Genomic DNA, 19,534 nt, shown 5'->3' with positions numbered 1-19,534 from the left:
TCACCTTTCTCATGCTCATCAGCACTGATTTTTGTGTACCTCTTATCTCTAGCCAAGGAAGGGTTGTCAGTCTCTTCCATTAAAGTCCATCTAGTGGCCATGTCCGCATTCCATGAATCAATTGATGGCAAGACGATTTTGTCTTATTACACATCTAAGCAGTTTCTGAAAGGGCTCATTCATACGTTTCCTCCAAGGTCCAACACAGTACCACAATGGAGTTTATCTTCAGTACTAGCCAGACTTGTGCTCGAACCATTCAAACCAATGGAGTCTTGCTCCATGCCTTGGTGTAGTGGTTAAGAGCGGCAGGACTTTAATCTGTAGAACCAGGTTTGAGTCCCCATTCCTCCTCTTGAAGCCAGCTGGGTGACCTTGGGTCAGTCACAGCACTTCCAGAGCTCTCTCAGCCCCACCCACCTCACAGGGTGATTGCTGTGAGGATAATAATAATGTCTTTATTATAATAATAAATGTCTTTTCGTGCTACACCTCTGAAAATACCAGTCACAGCTGCTGGCAAAGCGTCAGGAACTACAATGCCAAGACGACGGCTATATAGCCCGGAAAATCCACAACAACCAATAATAACACACTTTGTAATCTGCTCTGAGTGGGTGTTAAGTTGTCCTGAAGGGTGGTATATAAATCGAATGTTGTTATTATCATGGAAGGTGAGCTTCCTAGTGGCAATTACGTCTGCCAGAAGGGTTGGGGAGCTGACAGCATTTAGAGTGGACCCCCATTCACCCAATTTTTCCCATGGAAGGTAGTGCTACACACTAACCTTGAGTTCTTACCCAAGATAGTGTCAAAATTGCACCTATCTCAAACCATCACCTTACTTGTATTTTCCCCTGACCCCTCCTTGGAATCCGAAAGGACTCTGCATGAGATTGATGTCTGTAGAGGTTTCTTGTTTTACTTAGAACAAAAAGCTTCCACAGAACAAAGGGATTGTTTATCGGTTATGCTGGCCCTTGTAAAGGGCACCTGCTGTCTGCCCAGTTGCTCTCTAAATGGAGAGTGGCTGCTGTAAAGCTATCATATAAGCAAGCCAACATTACATGCCCAATGATGGGCAAGGCACATTTGACCAGAACTCAAGCTTACTCAGCGGCTTTCCTACAAAGTGTTCCTCTGAGAGAGATTTGCCATGCAGCAATGTGATCTTCAGTGGACACCTTCATGAAGCACTATTCAGTGAATACCAATAGCAGCCTTGAATCAGCTGTGGGGGCAGTGGTCCTGCATTCATTATTTCAATTGATAGATTGACCCACCTCCACAGTAAGCAGCTCACTATTTTCCCATGTGGGACTGCACAGGAAGAGACAGCGATGAAAACTGAGTTGCACTTACTTGTTTTGAGTCTCTTCTGTGCAAACACACATTCCCTCCCTCCTGCCCTGCTGAGAGTTCTGCCAATTGTCATAGGACTCCAATAGATCAGAACTGAGGGAAAAGGTGGGGCACCTCCCCTCTAAGCACACGCGGTTGAGCAGGAAATTGCTATGCATACATGGAGAGGGAGAGGCGCCCCCATATATGGCTCTAAAGCTGGGAAGCCTTTCACCGCAGTTGGTCTGCACATGCACAGTCCCATATGTGCCTGCACAGAAGAGACTTGGTGAACAACAGTTACAGGTAAGTGCTACCCTGTTTTCTTGTTATGTCTTCTTACATTTAGGAACCTTACAGCTTCTTTTTCTTTGGGAAGGAAGTCTGCTGTTTGCTGATAATTGTTGCAACCCATTGTTGCCAGTTTGGTGTGGTGGATAAGAGCACGGGACTCTAATCTGGAGAACCAGGTTTGATTCCCTACTCCTCCACTTGAAGCCAGCTGGGTGACCTTGGGTCAGTCACAGCTTCTGGGAGCTCTCTCAGCCCCATCCACCTCACAGGATGTTTTGTTGTGGGGTTAATAATAACATAATTTGTAAACTGCTCTAAGTGGATATTAAGTTGTCCTGAAGGGCGGTATATAAATCAAATGTTGTTGTTATGGGGAAAAGTACATTTTGCCATAGAATACGGTCTTTCTTTTTGGTTACATACAGGCTCCAGTGAGAGGCAGAATTGCTCCTTGCATGGATGTGTGTGTGTATAGGCTTGGATCCTGTCCAGAATTAATAATAATAATAATAATAGCAGTAATAACAAGTGTGCTTATATACTACTCGTCTAGACAGATAATGTCTGCTCAGAGCAGTGGACATAGTGTTATTATTACCCCAAAGAACAGCTGGGGAGCTGGGACTGAGAAGAATGGCTTAACCAAGGCTGGCTGCCGTGCTCCTGGCAGTAGAGGAATTAAACTGACAGCCCAGCCACTTAACCACTATACTACAGCAACTTAACACAAGCAGGGGAACATTTTTTGTTGATTGGCCCCCTTCCATGGCAGCCCAAAATGTCCCTTCTAGTATCATTTCTGGAAGAATAGTTGCAAGGGAGATGAGTGGTTTCCCACAGGAAGGGTAAATTCATGAAAATCACAGGAATTCTAGGTGGGATCCAAGCCATAATGTTGAGATGTTATAGTTCAAGTAGGGAAGATTTCACTTGAACTAGAAATACAAACTTAGATGAGCTAGTTTTCTTCACAAAATGCCAACAACATGCCCTCGACACCTGCTACTGCATACCCCTCCTCAGTGTTTAGAGCTCAGACCTCTCTTGTGTCGGAAATATCCCAGCTTCATCTAGTAATAAAAAATGTTATTTAAGAGGAATGTTTGAAAACAGTTTAGCACCATTGTTTCAAAAACAGCAGGGGCTGTCAAGACTCCACTTGTTGACTCCACTTGTAGCCGAGAAGTCAAATTGCTCTTGATTTCTTGTACTAATTTGTCTCAAAGGCTGGTGACTTCCACTCCTTGTATCTGATGAAGACAGCTTTGACTCTTGAAAGTTCATACCCTGGAAATCTAGTTGGTCTTTAAGGTGCTACTGGACTTGATTGATATTCCTTGTGACCATAATAGGTCCTGATGAGCTTTTTGTGAATTCCTTCCGTAGTCACGTCCCACTTGAAGGCATCAGCTGGGCACCTGATTGTATCACTCTGTTCTTTTTGTGGATCTTTTGTTGGGACAGCAGGCACTTTTAGGCCAAAATTTCACATATAATAGAAATATCATTAGTTGAAACTACTATATGGACTTGTGAAGATGGGATATCTGGGACTGAGGGTTGCTATTCAGAAATGCTTACATTTCAAGAAACTTTGTTAGTTCTTTGCTGAGTAGGAAAGAGACTTATAGCTGAATATGTGTGCATAAATATTTCAAAGTCTTTCAGTCTTTCTGAGGTCACAGCAAAGGTGGCAGAAACAAGCCCTTAAGATATGATCATTATATATAGAAAATGGGTTGGCTTAACAGTTTCTGAAGGGAAATGGGCTGTCTTGTGGAGCTGTGTGTCTATAGAGGTGTTAGTTTTCATTGGTACCCTTATTCTTCATTCTCTTGAAGTCCTAAATAATCTTATTTCCTTGCAGCTTATTTCATGGCTTCCAAAACAAACATTTATACTAAGTGGGGAACATAGAGCAGGTGTTCAGTTGCTGCTGCTGTCAGCTGTCTTTCAGTACAGCATATGACTGTGATAATGAGATGTCATTGTTTTCCTTTAGGAAACCATGGCAACTGTCAATGACAAGTCAAGGGTTGCTATGAATAAACCTTTTGTGAAGTATATTTTTGTATCCTGCATGAAAGGTACGGGAGAGCTTCATAACCAACAAGCATCAGCTCAGCACAAAATTGAGATAGTTCATCATAGGAATTTTTCTTCCCTACAGAGTAGGTGTCCTGCTTAAGGCCAAGGCTTGGGAGCCAGGTAGCTAGAACCCACAGTACTGTATCACAGATGTTGTTCTAGCAAAATTTGCAGGTGAATGAAAGCTTTAAGTACTGCTGCAAGGAGGTAGATATGCAAGCCCCACCCTTCCAGGAATAGACTACTGGCTCTTAAAGGTGTTGTGCCTGGTGGTTATGATGGCAAGTACGCTGACAGGTTGGGGAGGTTCAAGGCTTTTTGAGGCTTGGGGGTTAGATGAGAAGAGACCTCAAGTGCTGTAGTGGACTCTGAGCAGGGTTGCTATCCCCCCAGATTTACTAGTGGTCTCTAGACAACAGAGATCAGTTCTCCTGGAGAAAATGGCCACTTCGGAGGGTAAACTGTAAGGAATTACATACCCACCGAGTTCTCTCTCCTCTCAAGGCTCCACACTCAAATCTCCAGAAGTGTCCCACACTGGGGTTGGCAACTCTAGCTCTAGGTGGAGACTAGAGTACATGGTCTACAGCTGAGTCAGAAGGGAGGGCTGTATCCCAGGGTAAGAGAGGTGATTCGGGCTCCTGGGGCTTCTCTGGCACATTATAAGTGTTCCTCGACTGTCTCCTTCTATGGTAGTGTCTGGAGCTCAGACACTCAACATAGTTTTCAGTCTCTTTTATAAGGTGTCTAGACTCCAGTGCATAGCAGTAGGCGTTCTGCCAGGTTGAGGGCCCGGATACTCTGGTAAACATCCACATATTTTCCTCTGTGAAGAATAGTGGAATTCTGTATAACACAGAGTTTGATAATAATTGACATATCATGAGGCAGGGGAACATTGGCTTAAGTACGTAAATACAACTATAAGTTGGATCCTATCTAGATTTCTTTAGGTGCAAGGGAGTGCACCTCCCTCAGCAGACCAAAGCCCCCCTGAAATGCTGATCTTGGGAGATGAGAGACCCCAAGGAATAGCTTGGGGGGACAGAGATCTCCCAAGGGAGGGGGGCTCAGCAAAAATCACCTTCCTTGCCCATGGAAATATAGGTGGAATCCAAACAAATGTGTATATTGCAAATCTCAAGTTAAAAAATTCTGAGGTTGTTCATACCACTGAATGAAATAAGCAGTAAATAGATCATCTTTAAACAGAATCCATATATAGATAATACCATAAAATACACTAGAAAAAACACATAATCAATAAGTAGCATCATTAAAACTAGGTTAAAAAGAACTGCACAATTAATGAAGAAAGTGGCTACAAAATGTATCTGAGGGTTAAAAGGCCTATAAATTGTGAAAGACGTCAAAGCTGGCAGCCACAATAAACAAGAAATATCAAGGGCCATCATCAGTATTCAGTAAGTTCCTGGGCCAACAAGAAATACGATTTTCCCTTTTCTATGATACTTTCTTTGTCCCTCATTTGTAGTATTCCTCATAAAAATATAGCAGAGGCTTTTCATAAGATTCCACTATATGTTTACTCAAAAGAAAGTCATATTCAGTCTATAGTCCACACTTCTGGTATTTTCCTTGTGTTCGTTTTACACTTTAATTAGTTCCTGTCCACTTGCAGCAATTGAGTTCACTCATCTATGATTTCAGCAGACTTTTAAGTACTGCTTTTCTTGTAGCAAGGGTTTGTTGTTTGGGTTTTAAAAAAATGAAATCATGATAATTTTAAAAGAACAGTTTATGTTAAGAGAAAAGCATTCTTAAAGATGTCTCCTCCCTTAGCTCTAGGTAAAAAGAAATGATATTTCATCATTAGTTCACAAGGACTGTGGCTGGCTATGAGAGAACTGGAAATAATTAAGCCGAAAGAAAGAAGGAACATGAAAGAAGGCAGTTGTCCTGAGAAACCTTGTGTAATGATTTCAAGTAAATGTGTGCATGTGTCTTTAAATGCTTGGTGTGAGATAGGTGAAGAGTGGGAGGGGGAGGTGAAAGAGAGGGAAGAGTGAGTGATACGATTGGTTGATGACTGAGAGTGTGGGCGGAGTGAATGCAGTTTGAGTCTGACAGGGCAGAGAGAAAGGTTTCAGTCAGAAGAAAGCAGGCTAGCTGTGTGCTGCCTGAGTATGTTGAAGTATTTATGAGAGAAATATAACCTGTATGAAACCTGAACTGAGCATGTTTGTGAAAGGACACTCAGTCAGGGAAAGAGAGGCCAGCTGTGTGCTGCCTGAGCAGGTTTAATATTTCTGTGAATGAGAGTCAGAGAAAGAGAGGCTAGCTGTGTGCTGCCTGAGGAGTTTAAGCATTTCTGTGAGAGAAATATTGAGTTAGATAAAGAGCCTAACTGTGTGTGAAGCCTTAGAAGAGATCTGTATGAATGAGCTTAAATGAAGTAACTTTAAGAACCGAGAACTACATTTATGAAACCGATACGCTTCTTGACTAAATAAACGTTTATTTTGTTTTGTTATATCCCAGAGTAGCTGTCATTGCTTTATCCCATTCCTATCCTCAGGGCCACATAGAACCACGAAGGAGCCTGATGCTTAGGAACGTTACCAAAAGGAAAACTTAAATAAAATATATTGGAACATAATATTCCTGGTGGCAGCAAACTACCCAGAGGGTGTTAAGGGAAAGATTAAAAGAAAAATCTACTCAAAAGAAAGTAAAGGTCATAACACCTTAGTATCACTTGCCCCATCCAAAGTGGGATGGGTAGTGCTGCAGTTGTGTGTGTGTGTTTAAAAAAGCACAAATCTGATCTGAAAGGATAATTGGAATGCAACAGATTGCTGAGAATGTTACCTAAATTTTTCATCTAAATTCTTCATCAAAACTGGTGAAAAAATTGTTATTCCAAGTTGAATAGCTAGTGTGGAAGCAACATGAATGTTAGTCCCAATGAAATCGTCTCAGTCATATGCTGATACAAATATTGAATAAAAAGGCGCTTCTTCCCTGTTTTGTATTAACATTGTATAGTGGTCTAATTTGAACTTTCATTTGGATAAATGAGAATTTTTGCTCCTTGACTTCCATGTGTAGGTAAAGCATTTAACTGCTGTTATGAAGATGCTTTTTAATATACATATACATACATATAATATATATATATATATATATATAATTTCTTTATTTCTATGGAAGACTGTGCTGCCATGCTGTTAAGAAGCACATATATACCTATCAGTTTTAAAAGTAGGTTGATTTGATTATTGATTTTGTGTTTCCCAATTTGTTTTTTGTAAAAGTTGCAATAGAGGGTAGTTGGCATTATTCAGTGTGTTTATTTTGCTTAACTTGTTGATAAACTGCAAACAGTCTCTGATGGATATACTTCCTTCTGAATGCACAGTGTTGCAAATGACACAGTGTTCTGTGCAAAAATATTGACAAGTTTTGTGTTCTGTCCTGTGTTTGTAGGATATCAATAACTAGAGTGACAGCTGACATTTCTCTTGCGAAGAGGTCTGTTCTCAATAATCCAAGCAAGAGAGCAATAATTGAGCGGTCGAACACCAGGTCCAGTTTAGGTAAGATATCAGTGCATCACTTTCTAGCACATGCTGCACTGTTTTTGAGGTGTCTGAGTGTGCCACTTTTTATACCAAATGCATGAGATTCTTGTCTCAAGATCTCAACTTTTCTGTACCTTTGCTTTCTCCTTCAGTATCTCTTGTAAATAAATCTGCTTGTGTTTCATGTTGTCTTGTATTGTTCTGTTCTCCAATGAATAATTCAGTGTGACTTCTGTGAGGACTTCTGGAAGATGCTGTGTTCTGCAAGCTTGTGCTTTTATTAACACTAACAAACATGTTTCAGATGGATCTCCACATTCATGCTTAGTGCAATTTTGTGTTGCCAGAGATGAAGCATAGGACAGCAGGAAATAAGGGAAGGCTGTATCTGTGATACATGGAGCTCTTTGCTGGAAATGCTTGTCATTTGGGTCACTGGTCTAGGCAGAGTGATGGCCAGTTTGCACATGTCCTTGCGTTCCCCACTTGGCTGGTTTACAGATGTGGTCTGGGAGTTCTATGCTTCGAACAATTCCCAGACATGCATGGATTCAATTCATATCAGTAGTGTGATGTCTTGGGAGAGGGGACTTAAGCCTTCCCCCCTATACCATTTTTCCAACTTGAAACAGCCATGGGGAACCACTATGACTGGCGAGATTAGCGTGTAGCCATAAGTTTATGTAAGTTTCCCCAAATGGAGCAAATCGTAGTTCCCTTTGGATATTTCAGATTGGGAAAAAGGTGCTGGAGGTGGGGCTCACCTCTCTCTCTCTCTCCAGGTGCTATGGCCTCCATGCACCTGGGAATTAAAATTCTGAGCATAGATCTCCAGGTGCACATCTGATTGGCAGGAAAAGTGATAGCCTCGTGGGGAACACAAGGACTTCATAAAGTGTGAACTGACCCCTGGGCCTGATCCTCCACCACCTTTGTGTGTTTCCTTTGCTTGTGTCATTGTGTCATCTTTGTCATCCATTGGCAAGTGTTGTTCTAGCACAAAAATGTCTTTCTCTCTTCTGTGATTGTCTTATATTCACTATCAGTCTTTTTTCTAGAAGTCGTAATTTGCAAGCACAATAAAAAAGCCATTTAAAGTTCTGTGTGTGGCTGTATCCATATGGATTAAGGATATGTTGTCAAGTCTCTAGTATTAGCATTCAAAACATTTTATTTTCTCTAAATATGTAGTTTATTATAATTATGAGCATAAGATTTCAAGACAAAGGGGAAATTTATAGTGCATTTGTGGAAGGTTTACTATATAGCAATGTAATTATTTTTACTTGCTTTGCAATATGATGCCATTTTCATTTTGCAGCTGAAGTGCAGAGTGAGATAGAACGAATTTTTGAATTGGCACGGTCCTTACAACTGGTTGTTCTAGATGCAGATACAATCAATCACCCAGCGCAACTTATTAAGACATCCTTAGCTCCGATTATTGTTCATGTTAAAGTGTCATCTCCAAAGGTAATATTTATCTGTTTGTGGTATATTTATTGCTGATTTTTAAAATATTATATCTTTCACACTGAATGTTTTTCTTCTCAGTTGGGCAAATTCTGTCTTTAATATTGATTTCCTTGAACAAACAACTCCCCTTTTAAATTAAAAGTGTGCTACATCATGAGTATATTTCTGATCACGTGCATAAAGGCATATCTTGGGACACTTCCCAGAGGGCACACCAAAATATCTCAATTGCCCTTCTGTTCTGCTGTAATTTGTGCACAGCTATCATTATCAGTGCAAGAAAGACCTACCCACTACCAGAAGAAGTGTGAATTCCACATCATCTATGGCTGATGAGAAATGTGTGTGTCCTGCCTCTGCTTTCCATCCTTCCCAATCTCCTTCATTCATGTTGTCTTTTCCTTCCTTCACCCTCGTCCAGCCACTCTTGCTCCTATTTACCTTCTCACTTAATTGGTCTTCTCTCCCCAATCCTGCCTGCCCACTCACCTCTTCACTCCCTCTGGTGCAGCACGGGCAGAAGCGAGAAAAAGGCAGCACAGGGAGATGAACCAGGGCTGACTTTGGCTGCTTTTCCGTACCTGCCACAGACGGCCATCGCCACCATGTTTTTATGCATCATATTGGGTTGCTAGTGCTACAGCTGCCCAAAGTATGTGGATGATTATGTAATATCTGTGCATGTGCAGATGTAGCACATTTGGAGTTTTCTTTTATCCCCTAGTTTTTAATCAGATTCTTTTCCTACCAACCTAGAGGTTTCTCTGGCTTTGTAAAACTGTAAACTGTAGCTCTGGCTGGTTCTCCATTATCTTTGTTGTAATCCAAAATCCATAATATAGAGATAATCATAAAGCCCCACCCTAGAATATCGTTGATTAGATTATTGGGATAATATACTTGAGGCATTTTGAAGCTTCAGGAACATTGTTGTATACATTATAAGCTGCCGCCACTGTTACTGATGGTTTGATGCAGATCAGTTTTTTCCTGCAAAATCACGTAATCTAAATTACAAAGCTCTAACAGCATTCACACATTTTTAAAAATCATTTTGCAGAATATTTGGCTGGCATGAACCCCCAGCATTCTCAAATACAATCCACTTGTTCCATAGATATAAACCATCCCTGAACCGATGTTTGTTTTTGGTCTATTCAAAGAGGATGTCCTCTTTGACTGCCAACAAACAAGGCTATGGTGGAGGCTCATGGGATGTGCATCAACAAAAGTCATGTGGGATTGGGGCTGTAGTGAGGAAGGGAAATGAGAGAAATTCGGTGAGAAATTTGGCTGGATCCAGCCCCTAAGAATTTTCCTAAAGATTAGCAGTTGTTCCCTGACTTCCACATTAGCATGCTGTTTGCAAGATGGCATGATACCAGATTAAAATTCTAGTCTTGCAGAATCCTATACTTAATAGTGAATAACTGTTACGCTATTCATAAATCCCTAATTATAACTGAGAACCAAACATATCTTAGAATTCAAGAAGAGGGCAGCTACATGTTAAGCATGGAATAGATTTGGTTATTGAAAAGGAAAATAGTTACATTCTCAAACAGAACCAGTCTTCTTAAAAGCATTTAATATCTTAATACACACTTTGCATATTCAGCGGCACTTAGAAACACAGATGTTATCAGACATTCCTGTGGTGTTAATCATTCTGCAAAGTAACCTTTTCTGTTGAAACAAAAGGAATAGTGCTCAAGGTAGAAAACCAGCAAGTCTTTGCAATAGCCAAGGATGTTTTTTTCCTCGTTGTGTCAGCCCAAAGATCCCAGAATAAACCTCTTTTATACTATAATTTTCTTCCATTGTTTGTAGAGAATCACTACAGAACTCTCAACGCTGCCCACCTTTAATTTCTAATTATAAACATCAGGTAAGAAACATGTAATGAAGTAATTAGGATCCACAAATATGCCCTTAATCCAAAATATACATTGAAGCCAATGAAGTTTATTTGTATCTTGTACAGCCTGCTGCAGCTTTGTAGATAAGTAAGCACTGCCTGACCACACCTGGGGCAAGACTGAAGGTTTTTTGAAAGCTCAGGGAACCATCCTAAGTGGCTCTACTCAGAAGGAAGTCCCATGTTATTGAATCTGGCTTGGTCCCAGAACAGCATCTTTAGGGTTGGACCCCTTAGTCTTTTAAAAATGGCAGTAATAAGCAAATTGCCTATTTCTCGATCCTGTAAAATGAGAATAAATTATTCCCAGAGTCAGAAATAAGGTAATTTATTGTGGAAGGGAGAGGACTAGTGCTAAATAAAGGCTTTTTACTAGTAGAATTTATTAATATGTTATGCACCTTATACCCCCTTTTTACCAGGAGAATTCACTTCTGGGACTGGATGGGGGGGAATAGTATCAGCAAAGCATCACGTGGGGGGGGGGATTCCCATTTCCCCTGTTTGCTGATTTGCTGCAAGGTGTCCCCTGCCCCGCCATTGGAAAAACACACTTGGAACTTCATGGGAAGAAATGCCGCCTGGCGATTTTGAACAGCAGAATAGTAGGCAGAGAAAGGATTAGATACCGTGTTGCTTGCCACTTCTCTGTTCCCAGTTGCTCCCCTTGAAGCATCTTTTGCTGTTTTTAAGAGGGCTGTTAAATGCATCTTAATGTAAAGGATTAGATCCCAAAACTTATTAAGTGACGTTGGAACAGTCACTATTTCTTAGCCTTAATCCACCTCACAGGGTGTTTGTGAAGATAAAATGTAAGAGAGACGCACTACCCTGTGCTCCTTGGAGGAGGGACAGGATAAAATGTACCTAATAAATAAGTAAAAATAATCTACTACAAATCAGGAAAAAACTCCAATATTTCAGTTGCATATGAAGTATATTATTTGGGCCAAATTCTCTGCTTATTTAAACCTGCTGGCAAAGAAAGTAACTCACAAGTTGTGCCAGATGTCACCCATCTTTTACCAGGGCTGGAAACTCTGTGCCAGTACTGAGAATCCATATCATTCTCTTATCTGGGTTGCAAATCAGATAGCAGTCCAGAGGAACTGCTGAATAGAAAACATAATTTGAACCAGAGGAAACCAGGTCAAGAAGCAACTTGAGAGAAACAAAAGGGGTGATAGTGGGAAAAGTAGGCACAGTGGCTTGCTATGAAAATTCAGAAATCATGGGAACCCTGAACACTTAACCCTAAAGCCAACCAAGATGGAATAGTTTTGCTTTCAATGTCAGTGTTATGCACCTGGTCCTCACATTTAAGCCTTTTCATCCTGGACCCCTACCTCCTTTCATCTCACCATATGTATATTTTCTACACTCTTCATTGAACTTTCTGACATGTCCTAGAATAGCTTCCATCCCTGTCCTCTCTTCTCTTCCTCATCTCAAACTCCACTCCTTACACCATCATATTGTCACTATTACTTGTTTGTTTTTTCATTAACTTAGATAGGGAATTTCTTAACCTACTCTTTTCCCCAGTGGCAATCCAAAGCAACAACAGCAACAAAAACTGGTACAGCAACAAAAAACTGGTGCAATTTAAACAAGTGAAATACAATGTAAAAAAAGGACAACAAAACAAAACAAAAAGCCCTCTAAACATTCTGGCCTGGGCAGCTTTCCACTGGGGTGGTCCAGCAGTGCGGCAGATCAAGAGCTCTTTGGCTCATTCCAGAGCACTCAGTGCTGCTTTGGCCATGCCCAGGTGACTTCTGAACCTTACGGAATTAAGTAAGACTCTTTCTTCCTCCGCTTGCTGTCTGCCCCTAAATGCTCATAGGCTACGTCAGATGAGCAGTACTATTTCAGTGTACTATGTAGCAGTAAACGTGGGCACAATTCCACCCAGGTTTCTGCTATCACAGAGAAGTCAGGCACTGGTTGTGAAATGATTGTCCTGACTTCTCATAAGCACAGATTCAACTGTAAAATTAGGAACTGTTACTAAGGAGGATATATGCAGATAGCTAGTGCACAGATCATGATAGATAACCACCCACTCAATGATGTTCAAGAACTGATTTTGGTTTAACATGGGTATGCCTGGAATATTTACTTACTGGCAGTGGTCAAATCCTATGAATCTGTTCTGTTAATGATCCTGCTTTCCTCCAGGGTACGGAACCTTACTGCAGCAGAAAAGGCATGTTCTTCTGCGGAGAGAGTCCTTGCACAGGAGGAAGTCTTCACTGTTAGCAGAATGGATTCCTCAGGTCCCCCGTTGTATTTGGGGCGCTGGGCTGTCTAGAAGCGACTTTGCCATTGTGGTCCTGTTATTCTCTTTTAGGTATTGCAGCGGCTGATCAAATCCAGAGGGAAGTCACAAAGCAAACACTTAAATGTTCAGCTGGTTGCAGCAGATAAACTTGCACAGTGTCCACCGGTAAGTACAGGGATGAGACAGATTTTTATTTTTTGTATTTTTGCCTCCAAGAATTCATGCATTAGCAGATGTGTTGATGATTTGGGGAAGGGCCTGTGGTACACATGCCTTGTGTCCAAAAGGTCACTGGCTTCTCTAGTTTGTGGCAAATACAGAGAAAGCGCTTCCTCCATCTAAGACCTTGGATATATGCTACCAGTTAGAGGAGATGATTGTGACAACACTTTGTCTCCAGACCTAAGAACTAGAGATTTAAATTTCACAGCCTGTAGATTCCCCACCCCAGCCCCCACCTTGTATACTTCTATTTTTATGGAATGCTTAAAGTTGGGATGCTAGCTGGTGTTCACTTGGCGTGACATCATTTTCTGGTGCGATGGGGAAGCTATTGGTCATGCTGGGGGAAAGTTAATTAAAAATCGCCTCTAGACTTAAATATGTCATTTCCCAGTGTGATGAGAGAGTGTGGGAGTGTGCGTGTGAGTGTAAGTAGCCCACTGCCTCTAGCCCACCCTGCCCCCCACTTTGGCTCCTGAGGGATCTGGCAACTCTGGACTATTATGAGGGGATTATAGTCTTGAAGGAACCACACGGGAACCACACAGTAGGCTTGATTAAAATAACTAAGATACAGGTTAACAGACAGAACCTTTATTGGCATAACCATAACAGCATCAAAAAAAACCAGGCAAGACACAGGTTTATTTCAGAGTGTGACTTGGTTGTTCCTTTGTTTTCCTGTTCTTCAGCCCTCAGTATTACTGTAACAAAGTTACTGGAGAGCTGGGGCCTGAGACAGCTTTAACAGTTACAAAACAGGTTTCTTGTCTCACTAATTCAGATTTATAATATGGAACAGAAAGGCTTTTAACTGTTTTTAACAGGAACAGCATCCAGACCTTTATAATACAGATAAGATAGGCTTTTCCCTTTTAACTGTTTTTCACAGAAATAGCACCCAAACCTTGCTTATCTTCAAGATTAGACCTAAAGTCTCCAATGGACTCCTCGCCCAACCAGCAAGCCTCCTATCCTTTCTCCTGACCAAATCCAGCTACCTCAACTCTTGTCAGTTGGCCAGCAGCCAAACTCCTCCTTTTTTTCTTTTTCTTTTCAACATTCCAATCTACCATTTGAAAGTGATTGGCTGAAGCGCCTGGAGGGTAGAACTTGAAACTGTATGTCATAACCATAACTGAGGCAGACAGACCTATGGTCTGACAATATAAGGCAGTGGTCTTCAACCTTTCGAGACCCAGGACACACTGAGTTGCAAGTCATATGAAATCATAGTCACATAGCAGGAAGAGGGGAATCCAGAATTATAACGTAACTGGGTCAAAGGAAGGACCCTGGGTAGCAGAGCAAGAGAGCTGAGGACTGAAAACACAAGCTGAAAACTAGGAAGTGTACCATAGTGAGCAATAAGCCTCTCCACCACAGAATGACCTCATTTGACTATCTTGCTGCTCTTCTCAGCATCTTTACAGAGGCAGGAATCATCACGCTTTGATCCCCTGTGCATGGGCACTAACAGCAAAAAATGTGTCACCAGAAGAGTTTGCAGTCCAACAATTGGTGCTTCACAATCCACAGGCTGAGGACCACTGGTCTAAGGCAGCTTCATATTTTTGTATTATGTAACTATTCTGTAATGCTTTGGCTCACCACTGAGTTACAAATAGTATTCAGTCAAACACAAAGCGTGCCAGAAGATGAGAGAGAAGAGAAACATCTTTTCACTTTTCAAGGCAACAGTGTGCTTGAGCACATCTGGGGTTACAATAGCAGCTACGTCTAGTGTTTCTCTATCCTCCTAGTTGTTGTCTACTTACATACTAGAAAAACTTGTCCTGGTAAAAGAAGACTCTCAGATCTATGTTATAAGGTCTAGTGAATTGTATTTCTATTGCTGAGTGACTTTTCATTGGTTTGTACGTCTTGCAGTGAAGGGAAAACTGCTGTTCAATAATATTCAGTAGTAACCAGCATAAGGACAGAAGGAAACTAAAGTGCTTAATTTTCATTACATTGTGCAGTTCGGTGAGCAAACTTAAAACAATCCAGTTGCAAACAAAATGTTTGAATTAAATATGGGACATTTTCCACAGAGATTTGAATGTTGTTTTCAGATAAGTTGGCTATGAAATCTTCCACCATTCTGGCTTATACAAACGCAGAGAGAAAGAAAGGAATGGTCAACTATCCCTTGACTCCATTCTACTGGAAAGGCAAAGTGTGAATCATCTTTATTTAATTGGTTGCAATTAGGGCTGCATGTCATCAAGACTTTATCTAAGCCACCAGAGTCTGTGATCTCCATCCTAATCCACTGGCTGAGGAGGAATGAGCTGAATCTGAATACATAGCAAATCAGTCTAATGCAGAACTAGATGTATCTTTCGATATTGATGGAATCAGGACCATCTGACTCCTCATAATATCAGACTGTAAGATCTAGTGAAGATAAACAGCAGCCAAGGCTAACTACACTGATCTGCACTGTTTGCTAGTTGGTTTCCAGATTTAAGTCAAGGTGCTAGTTATTGCTTTTAAAGCCCTTATGGACTAGGACACTCAGACCAGAAGAACTGCTTGTTCCCAGTATATTCCATTATGGCAACACTGTTCTACAACTAGACATTGTTGGTGGTTCCATTATGGAGGCAAATGAAGCCAGTGGTTGCCTAGCTCAGAGCATTTTTAGCATAGCTCCTGTTTCGTGGAATGATCTACCACGTGTGGTTAGGAAGGCTCTCACTCTGTTAACATTTCAGTAATTATGCAAAGCTGAATTACCTAGATACATTTGCTTTTAAAAGTTTGGGTGTCCCGTGGCTGATTTTTTAGTACTGTGTATAATTGAACTCCAGGATTATTTATAGTGACTTTGTGATTATTGTGTTCTGTTGTTTTAAATATTGATGTCTTATAATTGGTTAATCTCCAAATGGGGAGATGGAATAGAACTAAAATAAATAAATTTTGGAAAGAGTCTGGGTGTTATTCATATATAATTTTTAGATGAGTTGAATACCACCCATGCTCAGCACTAGTTTTTTTGTGGAAGTGGTATTTACATAGTTTACAATCCATCTAAGAACTCCTGGAACAATGAGAAAGGGGAGTTTATCAGCCTTCCTTTCCATTTCTTGCAGCAGGATGTGAAAATGTAAATACACACGTGTCTTTTGGAAAGAAAAAGTATGTGCTTTTGTGCCACTAGATGAGAAAGATCTACAAGCCAGTGTGTTATTTTTAACCAAGATGCATCTCTTAGCAACCTGCGTTGCCCAATATACCCAGTGTATGACTGGAGAAGAGCTCAGTTTTTTGTTATAATCCAGGATATGATAGTGTAATTTAAAGAAACAATACACTGCCAAAATCAAATTGATATACAGTGCCATCTCCTGCCAGAAATCTGAAATAACCGGACATTTCCAAATTTTATGTACATGGTGGGCCCCCAATAATGAGCATTACTAAAACCTACAAATGCCTAGGCTTCTCATTGCTTTTCTAGCTAGTTACATGGGGGCCCAGTGAACCAAACTTCAACTGAATTTTGAACATAGCAAATCAGTCTAACGCAGAACTAGATATATCTTTTGATATTGATGGAATCAGGACTAGAGATGGGCACGATCCGCATTACGATCGAAAAAAACCCACGATAATGGCGATCATGCGATCGTGAACCAGCGGATTGTGATCGTCCACAGCCAACGATCCAGCGGTCGGGAGAGGCCTGGATCGGGGCGATCGGGCTCAGATCAGGGATCCAGACACTCAGGCGCCAGCAGTCTATTCCCCTGGCAACGGAGCCAGGGGAATGCCTGAGCTCTGTTTGCCCTCCTTCTGTCATCCTGGAAACCCCAATGGAAGCCCAGCTTTCTTTGATCAGCAGGGCTTCCTTCCAACCACGGAGCAGCCGGCGAGCCACCAGACCCCCCGGCCCCTGAGGGGAGGCGGCTTTCCGCTGCCTCCCAATGCTTGCTAGGCCCGGCCGCCGCCGCCAGTACCCACCATTCCTTTCTTGCTGGGAATACCAGCACGCTCCAGTTTGGCCTGGCGGGCGGGCATATGGGGGGTGCTGCCGGCGAGCGGCCAGACCCGCCGCCTCCCCGTGCCCACCAGGCCCAGCAGCCACCACCACCACCTACCTTCCCACATAGCTGGGAATAGCAGCGTGCCGCGCTTTGCCCTCCACGATCCACGGCTCGGGAACGGGAGATGATTGGTGCGGATCGTTAATTCAGGATTGTCGCCGGCACCGATCCACGATCAGCTGGATTGTTTATTTTTGGGGGGGGATCATGCCCATCTCTAATCAGGACCATCTGACTCCTCATAATATCAGACTGTAAGATCTAGTGAAGATAAACAGATAGCAGCCAAGGCTAACTACACTGTTCTAATAGGATTCTTTTTCTCCACATTCCACTGTTGCTTGAATCTCTCCCCATCACAGGTTTATCAAAATATCAGTTATACAGAACCAGGGAGGAATCTGCAATTTGGGGTGGGTCTGTGCTTCTGATCCCAAGACAAGGTTGCATTGGTACTTTTAACTGGCAAAGCTGCTATCCTACCAATATGCTTTTAAGCACCAAGGCAATCAGGGAACTGAATGTTTTGGGGTCTTGTCCATAACATAGTTCATGGTTACTTTAAAGTAAGGATCCCATGTCATAGTTGGGAAGCTTTTACTAGGGATATGGAGTTCAGTTCAGAATTTAGATTAAAATACTGAATTTTGGCTGCGTTGGTGAAATCCAGGCATTCCGAATTAAAAAAGGATGTTCTGAATTTTTAATCTAATTAATTCAGTAAAATCAGTCATTGTTTTCTATGGGAAAATCAATCTGGGGGTTATGCAGTAGGCCGAGAGGGTCTTTTTCAACCAAACTTTACCAAAGCTGGAGGAAACCTACTCCTGGCTGTTCTTGAAAGACCCCCTCAAGTTTCATGAAGACTCGACCCTGAGGGCCAATGCTATGGGCCTCCAAAGAAGGTGCCCTCAGCAACTCTCCATTGTTTCCTGTAGGGGGAAATATCTGGCGGCTATCTAGGGGACTAGGGGGGCATTTTTCAAGCACACTCCACCAATTTCCAGGAGACTTAGTTCTGACTGTTCTCTAAAGACTTCCCGAATTTCTGGAAGATTGGACCTGGGGTCCAATTCTGTGGGCCCCTGGTACTCCCAACCATCCCATTGTTTCCTATGGGGAAAAAAGTCAAATCTGACTGCCACTGCAGAAACATACTAAGGCAAGGCTGCCAAGGTACATTCCCAAATGCAAGCTGAGCTCATTCCAGAGAAAGCCCAACAGAACAAAACTGCAGCAAGGGAATGGAATCTCCCCAGAACCAAAGTGAAGCAAGGGGACCAACATCCTTGGTCACGCCAGAGTCACATCCATTCCACCGAAACCAAACTGAAACTTTTACAGTTTAGCCCAACAGAAGCCAACTGATGCAAGGGAATGGAATCCTCCCAAAACCAACAGAAGCAAACTGAAGCAGGGAAATACCTTGTGCTTGTGGCTGGGTGCTGCTTGGTTTGGTTCTGTGGTGTTTCCCCACTGGCTGAACCCATTGCCTGGATGCTGTGAATAACATTGATTAATATTAGGGAATAATGGCTGAATATTACTGAATTTTTCAGAAACAGCTGAAACAAGTTAGAGAATCCATTTGGAATTCAGAGAATTCTGAATTATTCCTCAGATTCAGTAAAAAAAATAATCCTAATTTGCCTTTTTTTTTTTTTTGGTGCACACCCCTAGCTTTTACCATGTTTGCCCCAGTTACTCTTAAACACCATTCATCCGTATGTAAGTTATGGATTGTAGCCTACTCCATTTATCTAAGGGCAGTGAATTCCATTAGCAGAAGACACATACAACTGAAGAACAAGGCTCTTGTACTAGTGTAACACATGTTGCTTCAATAATGCACACCTCCCTTGGCTGAGTAGGTTAGTAGGATGTTACTCTTAATGTTTGCATGAGACATTTAGAGTGATTTGGTGTCTTTAACAAGTTTGAATACCATTGTAGCCTTAGATTCTTAAATAATCTTCCCTCTGGAATATTTATGATTAGTGCTGGCTCTCTCATCAGCTCTGAAGCCTCATTAATTTTTCACTATGGTAACCCAGGCTGGAGCTAAGATCACTTAGTGCATGAATGCAATATGCTCTGGTAGTTACTTTGCATGTCGTGACAATTAGGAGTTGTGTGAAGAACACTGTAGTTGTATTTGCTTTGTGAGATATGATGATGATGATGATAGATATTGGCATAGACAGGATAAAAAATGGTCAGTTGCAAACAGCTGCACTACTTGGAACATGCCATGATACTTCACTGACTCCTAGATTCTTAGATAAAATCTGAGTTGGTGAGGGACCAAAAA

General features: G+C 41.7%; 1 protein-coding gene across 1 annotated transcript in view; it reads left to right on the top strand.

Annotated features, from left to right (window-relative positions):
- Nucleotides 1–19,534, top strand: part of CACNB4 (calcium voltage-gated channel auxiliary subunit beta 4) — a 229,277-nt gene that overhangs the window by 194,391 nt on the left and 15,352 nt on the right. Inside the window, exons 10-12 of the mRNA XM_054972236.1 lie at nucleotides 7,174–7,283; nucleotides 8,590–8,741; nucleotides 13,016–13,111. Coding sequence (XP_054828211.1) covers nucleotides 7,174–7,283; nucleotides 8,590–8,741; nucleotides 13,016–13,111 — 358 coding nt within the window. The remainder of the gene's footprint in view (nucleotides 1–7,173; nucleotides 7,284–8,589; nucleotides 8,742–13,015; nucleotides 13,112–19,534) is intronic.

This window comes from Eublepharis macularius, chromosome 2 (assembly GCF_028583425.1).
Source record: "Eublepharis macularius isolate TG4126 chromosome 2, MPM_Emac_v1.0, whole genome shotgun sequence".
Taxonomy (NCBI): domain Eukaryota; kingdom Metazoa; phylum Chordata; class Lepidosauria; order Squamata; family Eublepharidae; genus Eublepharis; species Eublepharis macularius.
Note: the sequence above shows the minus strand (reverse complement) of the source record. Positions and strands in the feature narration are given on the sequence as shown.